The 18,545-nt window shown below is 35.1% G+C and overlaps 1 protein-coding gene and 1 pseudogene across 3 annotated transcripts; one reads left to right on the top strand and one right to left on the bottom strand.

Moving 5' to 3' along the window:
* The first annotated feature begins 1,268 nt into the window (after positions 1 to 1,268).
* LOC145631315 (fanconi-associated nuclease 1 homolog) lies at positions 1,269 to 10,655 on the top strand (annotated as a pseudogene). The gene is made up of 11 exons (XR_014112384.1): positions 1,269 to 1,551; positions 2,462 to 2,982; positions 3,070 to 3,174; positions 3,856 to 4,120; positions 4,222 to 4,284; positions 4,955 to 5,029; positions 5,121 to 5,239; positions 8,028 to 8,193; positions 8,818 to 9,125; positions 9,212 to 9,445; positions 9,681 to 10,655. The product of XR_014112384.1 is annotated as a fanconi-associated nuclease 1 homolog (transcript).
* A 610-nt stretch (positions 10,656 to 11,265) lies between these two features.
* LOC145630064 (uncharacterized) lies at positions 11,266 to 16,029 on the bottom strand. Of its 2 annotated transcripts, none has more exons than XM_081682298.1 (7): positions 15,816 to 16,029; positions 15,422 to 15,487; positions 12,809 to 13,116; positions 12,517 to 12,670; positions 12,124 to 12,244; positions 11,806 to 11,998; positions 11,266 to 11,715 (listed from the first exon to the last, which is right to left on the bottom strand). In XM_081682298.1, exons 1-7 carry the CDS (start codon positions 15,890 to 15,892, stop codon positions 11,612 to 11,614), a joined length of 1,023 nt encoding a protein of 340 aa, XP_081538424.1. In that variant the 5' UTR covers positions 15,893 to 16,029; the 3' UTR covers positions 11,266 to 11,611. The 2 variants fall into 2 exon arrangements, with proteins under 2 accessions (XP_081538424.1, XP_081538425.1); XM_081682299.1 differs by having other exon boundaries at positions 12,124 to 12,235.
* Between the last annotated feature and the right edge of the window lie 2,516 nt (positions 16,030 to 18,545).

The following is an 18,545-nucleotide window of genomic DNA, read 5'->3' as shown; positions in this document are numbered from 1 at the left end:
TTTTCATATATTCCACTTGTATGAAAGTAACCTTACCAGGTGCAAAAGTGCTGGCTGCGGTGAATGAGACAAATTTCCAGCAGCCAAAGCCGTCACAAGGCCGACAGGCGACATCATATCCACCTTAAGATCTAACTGTAAATTTGTAATGACTAAATTCAGAGGCTGTGATGTTGGCCTTTTTCTTTAACGGGAAGGAGTATGAAATGTAGACAATATATAATATACACAAATGGGTGACTACATTTTAGGACTTGAGTATGTGTAAATAGCAAATTAGCAACATAGCCACATTTGTGGTACTCAAGGTCCACGTCTCTTCCAGAGGTGCCTTCCTTTGCGGCTGTGCTTCTTCCTTTCCCTTGAGCAACCTAGAGAAGTGAGTTAGGGCCTGTTCTCATACGTTGAAATTCAGTTCAGTTCAGTTCAGCTCCTAATTTCCTTCTCTTATAAAATATTCAGTTTAGTTTAGCTCAGCTCAGTTCAGTTCAGCTCAGTTCAGTTCAGTTCAATTCAGTTCAGTCAATGAGAACAAGCCCTTAGGCAAGATGCTAATAGCCCTCCTTGGATTCCTTGTACTGGTGGATAAACCTACCACCTCTTCCAAAGAAGACAAGATACCGGAATTTTAGAGCCTATACTAGAGTATGGCTTGCCTACATCCATATCACCAATGCCCATGTCCCCAATACCCACCTTCTTGGCACTTTTAACCCATGACTCATACGTATTTCACTCATCTCAACATAGTTATGAATCTTTGACTAATATTTCGGTATCAACTTACTTTATTTAAACTTCTACAAACAAGTTTTTTGTGCAATACTAATTACAATTGACAAAACTTGTCTCATACAATTTCTATTATACATTCGGGTGTAATATTATACCGGAATAGCAGGGTGCAACCTTTTTCTTTTCCTCCCATTATCCAATCATCAAATAACAATCCTAATCAAATTTGTAAAATTATAAGTTTATAAGTTTGTTACAACTTACAAGTAGTGAATTTTTTTTTTTTTTTTTGAAAAAATACAAGTAGTGAAATTGAGGAAAGATGAAAGGGTTTATTTGGGAGAAGAGGAGGCTATTATTGGAAATGAGGAGTTAAATACTTAAATCCCCTCAAAAAATGGCGGGAAGAGGGTGAATATCCAAAGGTACGGTGCGATTCGTCCCCAATATTTATTCCCATTTCAAAATTTGGGCAAATTTTCTAAAACCCTAATCCTACGCTAATCACATTTCCCCAAATTTCTGGGAAAAAAATGCTAAGAGGAAGAGAAAGCCTGAAAAGAATCATCGGAAAACGAAGGAAATTCCTCCCTAACCTCTCTCGCATCCTCTCTTCTTCTTCCTCATCATCGTCGAATTCTCTGAAAGTTGAAAATGATGAAAAGTTCATAATTAATGATTCTGCAATAACAAAGGCGGAATTGAAGAAAATCGACGATGATTCAGAAGCCGTAACTTCTGGTAATGAATTCGTTACTTGTCCAGTTTGTAGCATTCAGATTCGCGGCGACGATCGCTCTGTTAATTCACATCTTGGTTAGTCTAATTTGAGTTTCAATTTTTACTTAATTATCTCATTATTTGTTGAACATTGAAGTTTATGATTTGTAATTTGGCTGAAAGTTTGGTTTATTTGATTTGTTATTGGTTAGAAAATGTTGTTTATAGGATTTTGTTGCAACTAATTGGTGTTGTCAGATTTGAATTTGATGGAATATAGTTACAAACTTAATACAATTGAGCTGTTGTTGAGTTGGTTGATATGTTTACTAGTTTTAGTTGGCATTGGCAAAGATGCAACTTTTGTTGAGGTTGCCGAATTCATCTTGACAATTGATTAGTGTAAGGTCTTGGAGCGGCGGTTTCCTAAAAGGTTGAAAGATTACAAGTGGAAACAAGCTTTTTCGCTTGTCTTTTCCTTCAAATTTGAATGCTAGTAGTGAAGATCAATGTATGGGCATGATAAAGAAGTCAAATGATAATATCTATAATCCAAATACCCAATGTCACTGTGATTAAGAGGATGACATCCTTAATGAGCTCTACTTCTTGTATTGAATCCATCTTTGCATTTTGATCCTGCTGCTATTATCGCTAATACACGTGCAATCTTACTTATTATATTCAATGCTATTCTTTGTCTACAATAACCACTAAAGTCAATTATTATTCTGTCTGTTCTTCATTGAAGTAGTCAAATACATTCACACCATGCACTGGTAAGAATAGAGTTGTGTCATTTGCTCTCCTAACATATATGTTGGTAGTATTGCTTTGTCATGACTAATGAGTTATTAGATACATAGTATGGCTCAAATCTTTTTTCTTTCTTTTTCACAAAAGTACCGTAATTCTTCTTAATAGATATGTAGTTTCTAGTACTTCATTTGGCTTAGACTTGTTTGTAATAGTGCAATCCGTTCTAACTTTTCATTGATCACTTCAGATATGTGTCTTGTCAGAGGCACAAAGCGAAAGCTGAGTCAAAGCACTCTTCTTCAGTTCAGCTTCTGCTCGAAACTCAAAGATAATAAGTGTGTGGATGAGGGGGTTCTTGCTGAAACTAATGTGATTCAAGACAGTGAACCCATGAAGAATGATATTCCCCAGTTGGCCAGCATTAGCAATGATAAAGCAACTTGTGCCATAAGTCAATGTGAAATCAGTGGACCTGATGATGGAACCTCATTGAAGTCATCGTTAGCTTTAGATTCTATTTCACAACAGGAAGATAGTTTAAACATTGTTGATGATAGTATAAATGACATGGTTGATACTTATTCTGTGGACCTTGAATCTGGAGCATCAAACTTCGATATGGAAGGAATTCTTAGTGAGCTATCTGGGATGGTTTTTAAGACATGCATTGTGGGTCGTAAGTATGTAGATGCAACAGAAATTATTTCTGGAGCTAGCATTTATTTTCTCAGAGACCCTACCAACATTAAAGATCCTAATGCTATCATGGTTTATACCTACTATCTCAGTTTTCTTCTTTGTTAAGCTTGTTATGTTGCTAATTTTGGTATAGACTGTATGGTCCACTGAGGCCAGGTTGTTTCTCCAGATTCCGGCAGTGGAACAGTCCTAGGTTTTCTTCCTCGGGAATTAGCTCAGCATATGTCTCCTTTGATTGACAAGTATCAGATCAATTTCAAGGTAGTTTGTTACTAATCTATCAAATGTTTTTCTTCTTTATTTTCTTATGTTTCCCAATCCTACCCTCCTCCTTTTCAGGGACACAAACAATCATCTTCTTTGCTTATACCATGAATTTAATATCTTGCTTGCTAAGTTGGCTTTTTTTATTTTTCATTCATTTTGGCTATTGCTGTATAAACCTTTTTTCTTTTACATTAAGTTCTTTTTTTTTTTATTTATTTATTTTTTTTCAAGTTTAGCATCTAACTTTTCAAAATGTATCTTCATTGAAGATTGCTCCCAAGTGCTGTTCTTGATTTCAATGGTCATGTTTTTGGCCTAGACAAAAATTGCATTCTTTTGCCCTGAACACCAATTTCTGTCACTAAATTTGCTCAAATTTAAAAATCATCAATAACGCCGTGATTAATATGATCTTAAGAAGGAAGATAAGAATGGTGGAAATTTCGCAAATGGGGACATTTTCTAGGTAGTGTGTATTTTTTTTTTTGCCAAAGTTCTAAGCAAAAGATGTTGTTGGTCTTGTGCAAACACTGTTTAGAAGCTTGTTATGTACTAGAAATGCCTATGATAAACTGAAGTTTTTTCTAATTCCATTGTTGGCACTTGGCAGTATCTTTTAATTGTTTCTTGGTCTCAATATGATAACTACTGTGTTTGTCATATGTAATGCTGCAGGGAGCCATCACTTTAGTCCCGAAAAATTCCCTGGATATTGTGCCCATTGAGATGATGTGCCTAAATACACCATCTTGTAACGAAGTGTCAAAGGATGACATACCTATGTTGAATTCATCATGTATAAATATTTTTCGTCTGATGAAGTCTGGTGAGATATGTCCACAGAGCCCCATAAAGTACCAGCAGAATTTTAGGCTTATGATTGAAAAGGCTTTAAGGGGAAACCTTTGTCTTTTCACAGATGCTGAGAAGTTATTCTTAGGTAGGCTATTCCCTTTTACACTCAGCTCAACCTCCATATTTAACAGCTATTTCATATTTGTATCACTTGATCGTTTTGAAATAATGGTTCATTGTTACCAGATTCTTTCAGCTCAATGTCAGATGACAGCCAAAGACTTTTTGTATGACTCTACACAAGAAAAGGTTCCATTCATGTCACCATCTTGGCATCTTTCAAATTTCATAGAATTCACAAAATGTAAACAAATAATTGCATATGCATGTTTGGTGAAATTCTCCACCACATACATATAACCTTTGGATAGTATGGAAGTTGCTGTCAAAACCAGGTTTTACCATATGTTCATACATACATGTTGGAAAGCAGACTCCTAGTGAAACAAACTGATAGTGTCAATGTGTGCTTTGATGGAGATGTTTTGATACATCTTATTTTGATTGTATACATATTATTTTATCTTCTGTGGTTTCTGTTATGTTTATGTCTGTTGCATTGAAGATTGCCAGAGCCAAAAAATTTTCTGAAAGTAGTTGAATATTGTGTTTTCAGTTGCATTGGTGTTTTTCTTGTATCATATTTTTATAAAGTTCCCTCTACTGCGTTCTGGGGCTAACTCTTAGGTTATTTTTCTTATCTTCAAATAATCAGATAATGATAAAACATACAAAGAATAAAAGGTGTTTTTTTCTTTTTTTCTTTTTTCCGCATCACTCCCTTGGCTTACTTTTAATGCTTCAAAAGAATACTTAATTGACATTGGGAGATGCAGTTGTGATGCATGAATAAATGACATTCTGCAAAGTGCAAACTAGTTATTCCTATATGGAATTTTTAATATAATTTTTCTTTCAGGACCATGGTTTCGCATATCTAGTCTTACATATCCAGAAATATTGGATTACCAACAAGCAGTTAATGAGTTGTCAGGTAAATTTTCGTGTCAGCATGTGCTTGTGAGATGTGTATTTCTGGCTATCAAGATTGAATGGTGGATCTGTTGTATGATATTGTCCAACAGAAGCATCCTATGTTTGTTCTTTTGGCTATAAGAGTGAAGTTATTGACAATGTTCTGGAAGAACTTTTGCACATTCTTACAGTGAATGAGCTGTGTGAGATCTTGAAAATACTCAAAAAGGTACTCATTGTTTCCTTCTATTTATTAAAATTTTTTGAAAATATTTGCTTTGATGCCTGCTGATTTAATAGTTATTCTCCTTATCCTGGTTAATCCCATAGTTTTAGTGGATGATACTTATCATTAACATTCACATTGTCATAATCACAATTTTTTCTATATTCTATTCTGTCATTGCTTATGAAAAAGAATTACAAGAAGAATAGCTTCCTTTGTTATCTGGATAAAATAAGGTGGGTTCTATTTTTGTCATTTCAATGCAAAATTATTCTAGGCCTGTGATGATAGTCCAGTGTTATTTTTGGCCTGCTATCTGCAACGAACTAGTGTGGTGCGATTAAATAAAATGGACGGAAGGTTGTTTTGGATAGAAAAGCTTAAAGCTTGCGTACACTCATTAATGGCTTTAGGCCATCACTCTCCAAGAACTCTCTAAAATAATAACATTCTGCCTATCTATTTCTTTCTCTTACCTTTCTATTTATACTAAGGACTATTAACCCTAATAAACTAATGAAACTAGAATACCTATACTACCCCTCCAAGTTAGTCTATTACACTATATTGTCTGATGAATTGTGTTATTATATTACTATCATGTAAATGCATAGATGTGTGCTCCATAAATGTTCATTATGTTAATACTCTCCTCAAGTGTAGAGGCAAGGTATAGATGTTGGAGCATGATTGATGAATCTTTCTAAAGATTGGATGATTTCCCGATGAATGCTCCTAAAGCTATTTGACTTCTGATGACTACATTGTAAGAGATATGCTGTGTGGACAGATACGAGCCAAACATTCAAAGACTAGATTTAATAATTTTTTGGTTGACCTAGATCTATTATTGCATCCTCTTGATGTGTTGCAAGGGTAGTTTCTTAATATAGTATTTCTAGCATTTTGAGCTTCCATTCAAGAAAGAAAAAGGTGGCTACTTCATGTCATGATTTGGAAGACCCTTCCTACCCCTGTGAGCTGTAGTAATTGGCTGGTGAGTATTTGTATTATTAAGCTAGAATTTCCTAGAGCAAAGTCGATTTTATATTTGTTGTATTTTACACCCAAGTAAAACGAAAGATAATTAATTAGTGGTTGGTTGGTGTTCAGAGAGAACCTAACCATTGATTTATTATTTTTAATTTCAACATGAAGATGAAAATCCTGACAAGGAATGCTTTGGCATTCAACTGAAGACTTAAGCTAGATATCTAGACCAAACCCTTAGCTGTTTCAGATCATGAGGATTTTACAGTATTTATGTAAATTGTGATGATACTGTCTCTTTTACTTGGACTCGGGTACCCATGTCCAACATGGGTACGTGTCTAAGCGTCCAACTCGGCTATTTTGTGAAAAAATTCCATGATTTTGAACTAAAAGTGAAGTGTCTGGGTGTCATACCCATGTCCGAGTGCCGAGGGTCCGACACTGGTACGTGAGGTGAAATGAAGAGTCCGGGTAACATAGTGTGTAGGGAATATTTATTTAAATTGTTGAAGGGTGAAGAAGACTTCCATTCATGAACTTAAGATTCAGATTTTATTTTATTTTTGGAAAAATTGACATTTACTACCAGCGGAAGTACCTTGTGTTACATTTGCTACCCGTTTAATTTTTTATTTTATTTTGTTATCACCTAAAATCAAATAATTAAAATTTCACTACCACTTAACGGAATCCATTAAGGTTCCGTTAAGTTTATTCCAAAAAAAAAGTAACCCAACCACCCCTCCACCTCACTGCATCCCCTCCCCCCTACCGGCGGCTGACGCCCAGAGCTTCGGCCGGCGCCAACGCGAACTCACCGCCCTCCCTTTCCCCCACCCTACGCAGCCAACCCCCTTCCTTTTCCCCGTTCTTGCGTTCCCGACCCCTACCCCGAACCAAAACCACCCCCTTTTCTCCTTCCCCCCACCGGAATCAGCACCCCAGCCCCGTTCCCCTCACCGAAATCGACCCTCTCCCTTTCCCCTACCCTTTTCGGCCATCCCTAACCCTAAACCACCACCCCAAAACCACCATAAGCGAAACCCTAAAATTCATTTTGTGGTGGTGGTTTAGTTAGGGATGGCCGAAAAGGGTAAGGGAAGGGGAGGGGGGTTGATTTCGGGGGGGGGGGGAACGGGGCTGGGGGGCGATCCCGGTGGGGAAAATGGGTTGGTTTTGGTTTGGGGTGGGGGTCAGGCAGCAAGAACGGGGAAAGGGAAGGAGGTTGGCTGCGTAGGAAGGGGGTAGGTTCGTGCCGGCGTGGGGAGGGGGTGGCATGGAGGTGGAGGGGTGGTTGAACGGTTGCTAAACCCAATTAACGAAAATAGTAACGGCGTAAGTCATTTGGTAGTGAAATACTACCTCCGGTTCAATTTACTCGCAACAATTTCCTTTTTTGGGTGGTTCAATTTACTCGCAACAAACTTGTTTCTTTCATTTTTTTAGTATATTTTTGGATGGTAAATGACCAACATACCCTTACTTTTTTTTTTAACACCCTTATCAAATTATAAATCTGATTTTATTAGATTAAACACCAATCTTAATTAATTAAACTCTCATCCCATTTAATTTTCTCTCTCCTCCTCCAACCCCATTTTCATGGTGGCTTCATGGTGTTACGAGCAGCGAGGGTTGTAGATCGGCGGCGTCGTGGGTTTGGTTTCGTCGGTTTGATTCGTGGGTTGCAGATCGGCGGTTTGGTTTCGTGGGTTTGATTTGCGGGTTTTAGATCGGGTGGCGGTAGTGGGTTTGATTCGTGGGTTGCAGATCGGTGGTTTGGTTTCGTGGGTTGCAGATCGGTGGTTTGATTCGTGGGTTGCAATCGGTGGTTTGGTTTCGTGGGTTTCAGATCAGCGACAAAAGTGGGTTTGGTTTCGTGGGTTTGATTCGTGGGTTGCAGATTGGCGGTTTGGTTCGTGGGGTGGTGGTAGTGTGGGGTGGCTGGGTTCGTGGGTTGCTGGGTGCGTGGGGTGATGGTGGTGGGTCGACGGGTTGATGGGTGAGTGGGGTGGTGGTGTTGCGTCGGCGGTGCAGGGTTCGGTACTGGGTGGTGGTGGGTAGTTTCGGTGATGCTGGGTGGTGGTGGTGGGTGGTTTGGGTGATGCTTGGTGGTGTTGATGGTGGTGGGTTATTTAATTTAATTAAGGTTAAATTTGTTTTTTCTTTTTTTTGGGTTGGATTAATAGTTAAGCATATACCCTTATTTTTCCATAATCATGTTTTCAATCTTTTGCCTTGGTTTCCGCAAACATGTCCTTTGTTGCGACTAAATTGAACCGGAGGTAGTAAATATTTTAGAGATTTGGGTGGTAGCAAAATAAAATAAAAAAAAATTAACAGGTAGCAAATGTGACACACATTTCTTTTGCTGGTAGCAAATGTCAATTTTTCCTTTATTTTTTTCCGTTTAATTTTACTCATTCAGTTATATGCAAGTCCTTTGGATTTTTTCTGCATGTTGTACTTTCTTAATTTGCTGAGTAGAAATTTAGTGCTGCAATCAGCTCTTCTATGATATATCTGTATGACATAATGTCCAAGGTAGACAGTTGTATGCCAGTTGTGATGTTTTGTGATGCTTTTAGAAGGTGATATAGCTGAATTGAATTTTATTTATAGGTACCAAGACGCCATCAAATTATTGAAGCTGTTGCTCAACAGTTGTGCTTCTGATGGAAGAAGGGGATACTGGACGTTAAGATTGTCAGTTGATTTAGAGCACATGGGCTGTATTGAAGAGAGTCTCTGTGTTGCAGAAGATGGGATACTGGACCCTTGGGTTCGTGCTGGCTCAAGAATGGCATTGCAGAGGCGGGTCATACGCTTGAGTAAGCCACCAAGGTGGTGGAAAGTCCCCGGCTATGCTGCTTCTGTCAAAAGAAAGATCACTGAGGTAGCTGTATAGAGATTTTAATAGTTGTTATTTTAAGAGCTTGAAATTAAAAGAATTTGAACTTGAAGCATTATCTATCTACATAGGTCCATATCCAAGGAAGACCACTGACTGGAAAAGTAGGAATGAAGAGCAGATTTTATGGCAAAGATGGTGAGCAATGTGGAGTAGAAGAGCTTGCTTTACAGTTCTATGCTGGAGAAGGTGGTGGCTGGCAGGGTGTCCATACAGAGAGTGGCATTTGGCTGACTATTTATGGTCTTCTTATGTGGGATGTAATTTTTTCAGATGTACCAAATACCTTCCGCACTAAATTTCAGGTATAACAAATTCATACTCTTGTTTTTAGTTGTAATTGAAAGGAGTAGAGCCAAATTGCGAGTTATGGGGCATAAATTTGAGTTTTGGAATTACATCTTAATATCTTATGAAATCTGGAAATTTTAAATTTTTTCTTACAAAAATTGACCGCTTTACAACATTTTTTTTTCCCTTGATCTGCCACATTTTGAAAGTATAAAGGTGCTTGATTAAATAAGTTTTATTTGTTTGCAGAATGCACCTTTAGATATGGACAGTGACAATTTCTATGTTGCCAGAAAGAGTATTATTGAACTTCACTTGCAAAAGATTCATGAGGGTATGGCTGAGGGTATCCTCATAATGTCGTGGGAGTTGCATTTTGGAACTCTTTGCAGGGGTGTTAATTGGGAAAGGAATTCACTTTCCGAGCTTCGTGCAGCTGTTACATGCATTGGTGGGCCTTGCCTAGCAAATCTTTGCCGGCTTTTGGCTCAGGATTACCATAGTTGGACTAGTGGAATGCCTGATCTACTGTTATGGCGCTTTCATGGAGAGTACAAGGGTGAAGCGAAACTTGTTGAAGTCAAAGGCCCTAGAGATCGACTCTCTGAACAACAGCGAGCATGGTTGCTTACATTGATGGATTGTGGTTTCACTGCAGAAGTCTGCAAAATAATCCCTCCTGCAGTGACATGAGGTTGCTAAGTTGCTTACACAGGCACTTGAAATTCAATGAATGTTAGCTCAATCATTCTGTTGCATTTTTGGTTGTGCTGAGACTAAGTGGATATTTGAAGTTTTACAGAAGTTGGCCTTTACTGAGAAGATCAAAGTGATGATTGTTGTGAACACTATTTCTGCACCAGCTTGGAGCAGGGGAAGGAAATGGAGCTTACATCTTCTGTGACTTAAATTGTAATTTAGACCAGGGTGTAGGGTTCACCTTTTACTTATCTTTAAACCTTGCTATAGTTACCTAGTGGGTCTGTGGATAGTTTATTAATATGAGATTGAGTATATATAGCAAAATTTAATTTGTATAGCCGAGTTTGTTTGTAATCTGCACTAAATTTATTTTATCCAAATTTCACTGTTTTTTTTTTTTTAATCTTTTTTCGACAATTGTAAGTTGTAACCAATTATTAGGCCTCTATTAATCTTGCAACTGTTACTAGTTAGACCATTGATTTTTAGCTTATCATTATTATTATTATTATTATTTAAAAAAAACCAAATGGTGTTTCCACTTTTCTGTTGTCAGTTTTCAAAATTATCATGATTTTAATAATTCTATATAATTTTTGTTTCATTATGTGACATATTTAATACACTTTTAAAAAACAAAAAACCAAAAAACAGAAAACCACAACGATGCCAAACGAACCCTTAATATCTCATATTCAGTATTTGGGAATTTCAATCCTTTTGTTTTAGTAAAAATAATCTTATTCAAGTTTAAAATTATTCAAAAATTGACATTTCGTTTAGTCAAAGTTTTTATCAAGTTCATAAACATAAGTTCACCTAAGCAATAACAAAAAATGATTATAAGTAGTATACGAAAACAAGTGAAGTTAAAAATAAGTATTCTTGATTTATGTTTGCAGAAATACATGAGAGAAATTGGTTGATGGTAAATTAAGAATTTGGATAAATACTAGTAACAACTACTCTTAACATACAAATACATAAATTTGAATCCAAGTTATATGAAAAAATAAATAAAAAGATGGTCATGTTATATCTCGGCTTTAAGTTAGGTCAGATTAAATAACAATTAGGTCAATTTAAATTATGAACGTGTTTGTATGGATACCTTTCCCCAGAGCCTTGTAACTTTGGCAGAAATGGATTTGCATAGATAGATAGATGATAAACATATAACATTAACAACATTCATAAAAAAAATGTTTACCTAGGAGAGACTACTCTTACTAAAGGCAACAGAGTTAAGGCCTTAAGGGTTTAGCAGTTCACTATTACTATTAACTTTTCCTTAACAAGAAAAGGCCAGAGAGCCTAATCACAGACAAAGCTGCAAGAAAATGGAAACCCGAAATTGCAACGTATGGAGCAACTGTATACACAGATATGCTAAGTCAATACACTCCCACATAAGCTTCATAGAGGTTTTAAGAGGGCGCATACACAAATGAAAGTAGATTAGAATCAGGATAATGGTATTAGGCCTTGTAATCAACATATCCCCGGCCATTCATATACCCTGGACCAGGAGGATGAAGAACACGATGTGGGCAATGACTGCAACCATGATGCTCAGCTTTCTCTGAAATATATGTAGGCATCACGATCGTCAAAAGACACACTCGTACCAACAAACTAATTGTAGGAAAGAAAACACGTTATAGAAATATACCTGGTTCCAAGCGTTCACAAGAAGCAGCAAAGAGAAAAGTCCGATTACGGATAACTTCAGCAAAAAATGTGGACACTCCAGCATCAGGGTCATCTAAGTTTTTAGCATCGAAGTTTATGTGTGTAATCAAACCTATAAATATTGGAGCTGAGTGTCCCCAGCAGCGATGCTTCACAAACTCCCAGTTTGCATTCTGTAATTTGCAACCAATGAAGACAAAAAGGAATGACCATATGACTAGAAAAAAGACATTACTGCACAATAGCATTCACATAGTCATTATTAGAAAGAAGAGGAACCAGTGTAAAGAAAACACACCTTGTTGCTATTAAACAGGCGTAAGGCAGCAGTTGCATATTGCGATGGTGAGTTTGAGAAGGGTGACCCAAAGTACATAACTCCAGGATGTGTAAAACTAGGCTTCACCTGGCTTTCTTCACTGTTTAATTATTCCGGACAAAGGTAGTAATCACAATAAGAATAGCAATATGAAAAATAAATACAAATCAAGAATTGTGCTAAGTAAACATGATAGCAAGTGCCTACTGCTACATAAAAGGGCCATTGCCATACTTTATAATCAAACTCAATAGAATGTAGAACAACAGAGTATGAACAGCACAATTAAGTCCGTCAAAATGAAAATGAGTGATACTAGAGAATTGGTAACAACAACAACAACAACAACAAAAACAAGAAGCCTCAACATACCAATCCCGTATTTGTTTACGCAACGATATGATTTTGGAGAACACGAATTCTCGATGTTTTTCCCTACCAGTATGGTAAGAGTGCGAATAGTTCTCATCCGGATGATGAATATTCTTGTCAGAACAATAAATGCATCCAAAAGTCTTGGCTTTCTCTGAAAATAAGCACCAAAAGGATTACCACAATAATAATGGAGAGTGCAAAAGTCTAAATAAGAACACCTACATAAAGATAATACTGCGAAGTGGAAAAGATAATTAAGAAATCAATTTTTAAATGTAGAAAAAGTAACCTGGTAGTTGGCTGCTTTCTCCCAAGCACCTCAAAGAAACAAGATTGACATCTTTCGCGTTAGTTTTGATCAGTTCACAGAAAAAAGTCTTCTCTACAGCATTAGGTGGTTCATCCTGGTTCTGAGCCTTAGCCTTGATGTTGAAATGCAAAACACGGCCTTGTGCGATTTCTCCAACAGCTACAGGGCCAATCTCCACAAGCTCATGGTTTTCACCATACCTATTTAAGGCCAAGGCTGCATAGTTTTTGAAGCTATCCTCAGATTCCTCCTCATCATCAACATCTGGATTGTCATTGACTCCCAAGCTGGAATGACAATTGACATGACAGTAAGGATGACTAAACTTGAGTATTACACTTTGTTTGGATAGCATAAAATGAGGGGGAAGGGAAGGGAAGGGGAGGGACCGAGGGAGACAAGCGGATAATATGATGGGGGAAGTATTAGTAAACTAACAGTGTGTTTGGATAACATTAGAGGAAGGAAAAGAAGGGGAGGGAGGAGAAGAGGAGGGGAGAGAAGATTGGTGAGTTTTCCTTCCATTGTTGGAGGGATCATTTTCCTACAATTTAATCTCTCTATTGAAGGGAAGGGGAGGGACCGAGGGAGACAAGCGGATAATATGATGGGGGAAGTATTAGTAAACATTAATTAATTAATTAATTATTGAGTCTGTTAGTACTTAACCCTAAATCAGGCACAAATAATAAACAAGTATTTATTAATTAATTAATTAATTAATATGTGTATGATAATAATCTAAAGGCAATATTTTAATCAATATCATACATACATACAGTTGTTTCAAAACAAGTAGATGAGCAAAATAATCAACCAATAACTCTACAAAAATCAATGATAAAAGAAGAAGAAAGAGACAATTAATCTTCAATCAACCACAAAAGAGATAAATAATTCTAACAACAACAAACAAAAGAGACTGAAATTTAAATTACTGACGGGGAATCATAAACTTGATCTTTAGGGAGAGAAGATACGGGAACCCAACAAAAGTCCGTGATACAGTCTATTTCCATTGTTGATTTTCGAAGAGAGAGAGAGAGAGAGAGAGTTGTCCTTTTCTTTTCTTTCATTCAGCTATTTTGTTTGCATTACAGCTTTTTCAATTCCAGCTATTTTTTTTTTTGGGAGTGCTAAACGCAACCTGACTTTACTTAGCGCAACCTCTATTCCACTCATTTATTAGATGTAGGGAAAAAATAACCATTTTATATTTTTTCCTCTCAAGTAATCTCTGATAACAAGAGTGCATTAATTTAACTTAAAATACATTGAATTTGCAATGGGTAATGATTTTTACATTAGCCTCTTCGAATTTGATAAGAATCATACGAATCTATTCTGTGTAGAATCAATAAAACCACTTTTCATCCTTCAAAAAAAAAAAAATAATAATAAAACCACTTTTTTTATATTTCGTTCAACTTGTATGAAATGATTGAGCCTATTTCGTGTGTCACCCAACTTCATTCGATTCGTGTTCATATTCATTAGATCTCGGAATATTGTTCGCTAATTGATTATGTAAGTAATTCGAATAAACAAAAATATAAATTTCTGGAAATTAGGTGTGGAAGAAGGTGGAAAGGAAAGCAGGCAAAAATGTCGTGAAGATGATTTTAGCTTAGAAGGGTATTTATGGTATTTAGGAGGGGTGTATAGTAGTAACTAGAGGTTGCGTTTAGCAATCATGTTTTTTTTTTATTTGGTTGAGACCATTTTGGTCTTAAGTAGCTAGAGACCAAGAAATCCTCTTTTGTATGCTCCTCCTATTTTGCCAATTTATTTTATCTTTTTTTCCCCTTTTATCATGAGTATTTTATAAAAAAAATATTTTTTTTTGTTTGTTATTAAATATCTTTAGGTGACAGATAACATGAGAGGAAATACTTGTCAAAAAAAAAAAAAAAAAAAAAAAAACATGAGAGGAAATTTACTCCTTTTTGGAAACCTTTTATATTCAGACTTATTGCACCTTCTTAGGTGTGCCTCTATTTTAAGCCCTTAATTAATATTTTATTAATATTGTAGATTGATTTTGTCAATATTTCACATTTTCACCATTTGAATTTTAATGTCCTTAAGAGCATCTCCAACCATGAGATTTTTTTGTCTCATGGTGTGAGAAAGTCATGAGTTTTTTTTTATCTCATGCCCCACAACAATGAAAAAAAGTGGGTCTAGTCTTTATTCCAAATCATTATTTATATATTAAATAACACTTTTTAGAATAAATTATACATTGAAAAATATATATAAATTACATCAATATTCATATTTTTTTTTAAAAGCTTTACATAGACAACCACATTGACATATTATTACACAATTCATATATTATTGTAAGAGTGAGAAAAATGTATAGAAGAGGTGGATGAGATTTTTTTAAAATTGCTCATGGATGGGGTAAAAAATCTCATACCAACTCACCCCAACTCCTCAAAATTCTCCCTGCATACTACTACTAGCATTAATGAGACCGTGGTGGTTTCGGCCAGAAAGCATACTATATATATATAACTGAACCACAAATCAATACAATCAATCAAAGAGAGGAGAAGAAACAAGAGCAGATAAGAGACAGATTACCGGCTCGTCAGCTTGTAAATGTCGTCAGCTTTGGTGGAGCGAACCAGCCTCCTTGTCCCTTGTTGGCTAAACAAACATTAATTAATTAATTATAGAGTCTGTTAGTACTTAACCCTAAATCAGGCACAAATAACAAACAAGTATTTATTTATTTATCAATTAATTAATATGTGTATGATAATAATCTAAAGGCAATATTTTAATCAATATCATACATACATACATACATACAGTTGTTTCAAAACAAGTAGATGAGCAAAATAATCAACCAATAACTCTACAAAAATCATTGATAAAAGAAGAAGAAAGAGACAATTAATCTTCAATCAACCACAAAAGAGACAATTAATTCTAACAACAACAAACAAAACAGACTGAAATTTAAATTACTTACGGGGAATCATAAACTTGATCTTCAGGGAGAGAAGATACGGGAACCCAACAAAAGTCCGTGATACAGTCTAATTCCATTGTTAATTTTCTTCGATCCGAATTGTGATTTGAGCGAGGACTAGAGAAGAGAGAGAGAGAGAGAGAGTTGGGTTTTTCTTTCTCTTTTTCTGGTTTGGACGGAGGGAGAGGGAGAGGGAGAGGGAGAGGGAGAGGGATTCCCAACTTGTTAGTTTTGCCAAACATCACCAGGGCCAGGGGTATATACAAAATTAAATAAATCAAAATTGTACTCCGTATTGAAATAAAATATAAATTAAGGTCCGTTCTCTTCACTTTATTTTTGCTGATCTGACATTATTTTTACTGAACTGAAATTATTTTTACTGAATTTAAATTAATTTTATTCAACTGAAATTATATTTGCTGAACTGAAATTATTTTTACTGATTTTCTTTTATAATTCTTCTTTAAGAAAACTGAATTTTATAGAATTTAACTTATTTTTACTGAACTGAAATTATTTTTACTTAACTGAAATTATTTTTACTTAACTAAACTTATTTTTACTGAACTGAAATTATTTTTACTTAATATTATTTTTTAAAGTGATAGGGGTGATTATGATACAACACTACTCGCGAGCTACTCAAGACCGACTTGGTCAAAGCTCGGTATATACACACACAATGTAAACCGATGTATTGTTAGTTTGTTGGTTTGTTCAAGCATTGTGATGTACTGTTTTACGAGACTTGAAACTTGATTTTTTATTTATTTATTAATAATTAACCTAAAATATGATACAATTAGCAATGAATCTAGCTCGAAACGAGTTTGAGTCGAGTATCAAGCCGAGTTCTGAGTCAAGCTTAAGTCGAGCTCGAGTTCGAGCCGAGCATTGTTTTTGTATCTTCGAGTCAAGTTCGATTTTATTATATATGAGCTCGCAAGTTTTCGAGCTCGAGTCAAGCTTAGTGATACTAGGGATGGAAATGAATCGGGTGGAGCTCCACCCGCATCCATCCGTTTCTCTCGATCCATCCGTCACTCGCATAATACATCACCCGAAATCCATCCATCCATCATTCGTGGGTGAAACGGATGGGCCGGGTGGTAAACGGGTGGGTGAATAAAAATTAATTTTAGATAAAAAAAATAAAACTTGAGAAAACTATTTTGACCCTTTAATATTAAAATAATTATTGTAAAATAATTGTGATATGTCAAATATTAACATAAAAATATAATCATACCATACAACTTCTAATATGCAAATATTATACTACCTCTGATTTTTTTTTTATGTGCAACTTTGGAGTATTATTTGTGAAATATAAAATATTCCAATGTAATCCCCCATATTTTAAAATATATTATAAATGAAATTATATATTATTTATAATATTTACTTGTATTTTTCCGGAATTTAATTTCAAAAGTTTCAAATTATTTTTGGGGTTGATAAACGATTTTATTACAAAGAACTTTTTATGAACCTTCCTTCTATAATTTATGTCCAACAAACAAACCAAACCCAGTTTACTTTCTTAATTGACCCATTAATTTAATGAGGCCCAATATCCCTACTTACCCTACTACCCTCTCTCCTATAAATACCCCATACATCCCCAAAAATTTCCTCACACAAATGTTACTCTTATTTTCTTTCTCCTTTGTTTTATTAATTTGTGTAATTATAATTATTGATTATGAGTTTTGATTTTATTGTTTGAAATTAATTTAATTAGTATCAAATTGTATTTTGATGATTAAACTTTATAATTTCAGATTTTATAAATGTTATAATTTTCAGATTTTGTAAATTTAATAACCTAGGGTTTTAAATCATTGAAAATCATGATTTTAGGGTTTTTATGAACAACCGATTTAGGGCTTTTATAGTAATGATGTTTTGAAATTTTGGTGATTATACTACTAATTAGTTTAACTTAATTCCAGATTATTTTGAACACGTAAATTCGTGTTTTAATGTTTAGATTTTGGTTCGTTAATATTAATCCCGTTTTAATCCCGATCAGGTTCTGAACTCATCCGATTTTGACAAAAAGTAGTGTTTTCCATGTGGAAACAATGTTTTAAGAAAGACTCACTACCTTTCGTAGTGAGCACCACCCTGTCGTGGCCAAATTCAGCCTCTAAATATGATTTTCGGGCAGTTTTTGATTTTTAACGAAGTTTTTTTTTATGCTTAATGTTTATAATTGGTTTTGGGTTTTGATTTTATAGTATAAAGTTTATATTTTTAGTATCAAAAACATGTTTTTATGTTTTAAACTAATAATTTCAGATTATAATTGTTGTTATAATTTTCAGATTTTATAATTTTAAAAACCTAGGGTTTCAATTTATTTAAATTGGGATTTTAGGGTTCTTATGACTAATTAAATTGGGGCTTTTGTTCCTATTGTATTTCTAATGCATAATTAACCATAAAAACATGTTTTTAATGAAGTTTTAAGGAGTTTTAATCTAAATTATATTGCTGGAAATTTGGTTAAGTATTAATTTATTATTGTTGCTTGTTTTCTAGGAAGTGATTATTTCTTAGGAGACTTTTAAGTGATTAAAAGTGGCACAAAGGATTGTTTATACGAGGTACGTACATGTCTACTTCGTTGTAAGTAGTATCATGTTTAGGTACCAAAGAAAAGAACTTAGTTTCATGATTAGAGAACACTTGGATGAAAATTGTTTGGTTATATATTTAATT

Source organism: Chenopodium album, chromosome 5 (genome assembly GCF_948465745.1).
Source record: "Chenopodium album chromosome 5, dcCheAlbu1.1, whole genome shotgun sequence".
Classification (NCBI taxonomy): Eukaryota; Viridiplantae; Streptophyta; class Magnoliopsida; order Caryophyllales; family Amaranthaceae; genus Chenopodium; species Chenopodium album.
The sequence above is the reverse complement of the archived record's forward strand: the minus strand, read 5'-3'. Positions and strand labels throughout refer to the sequence as shown.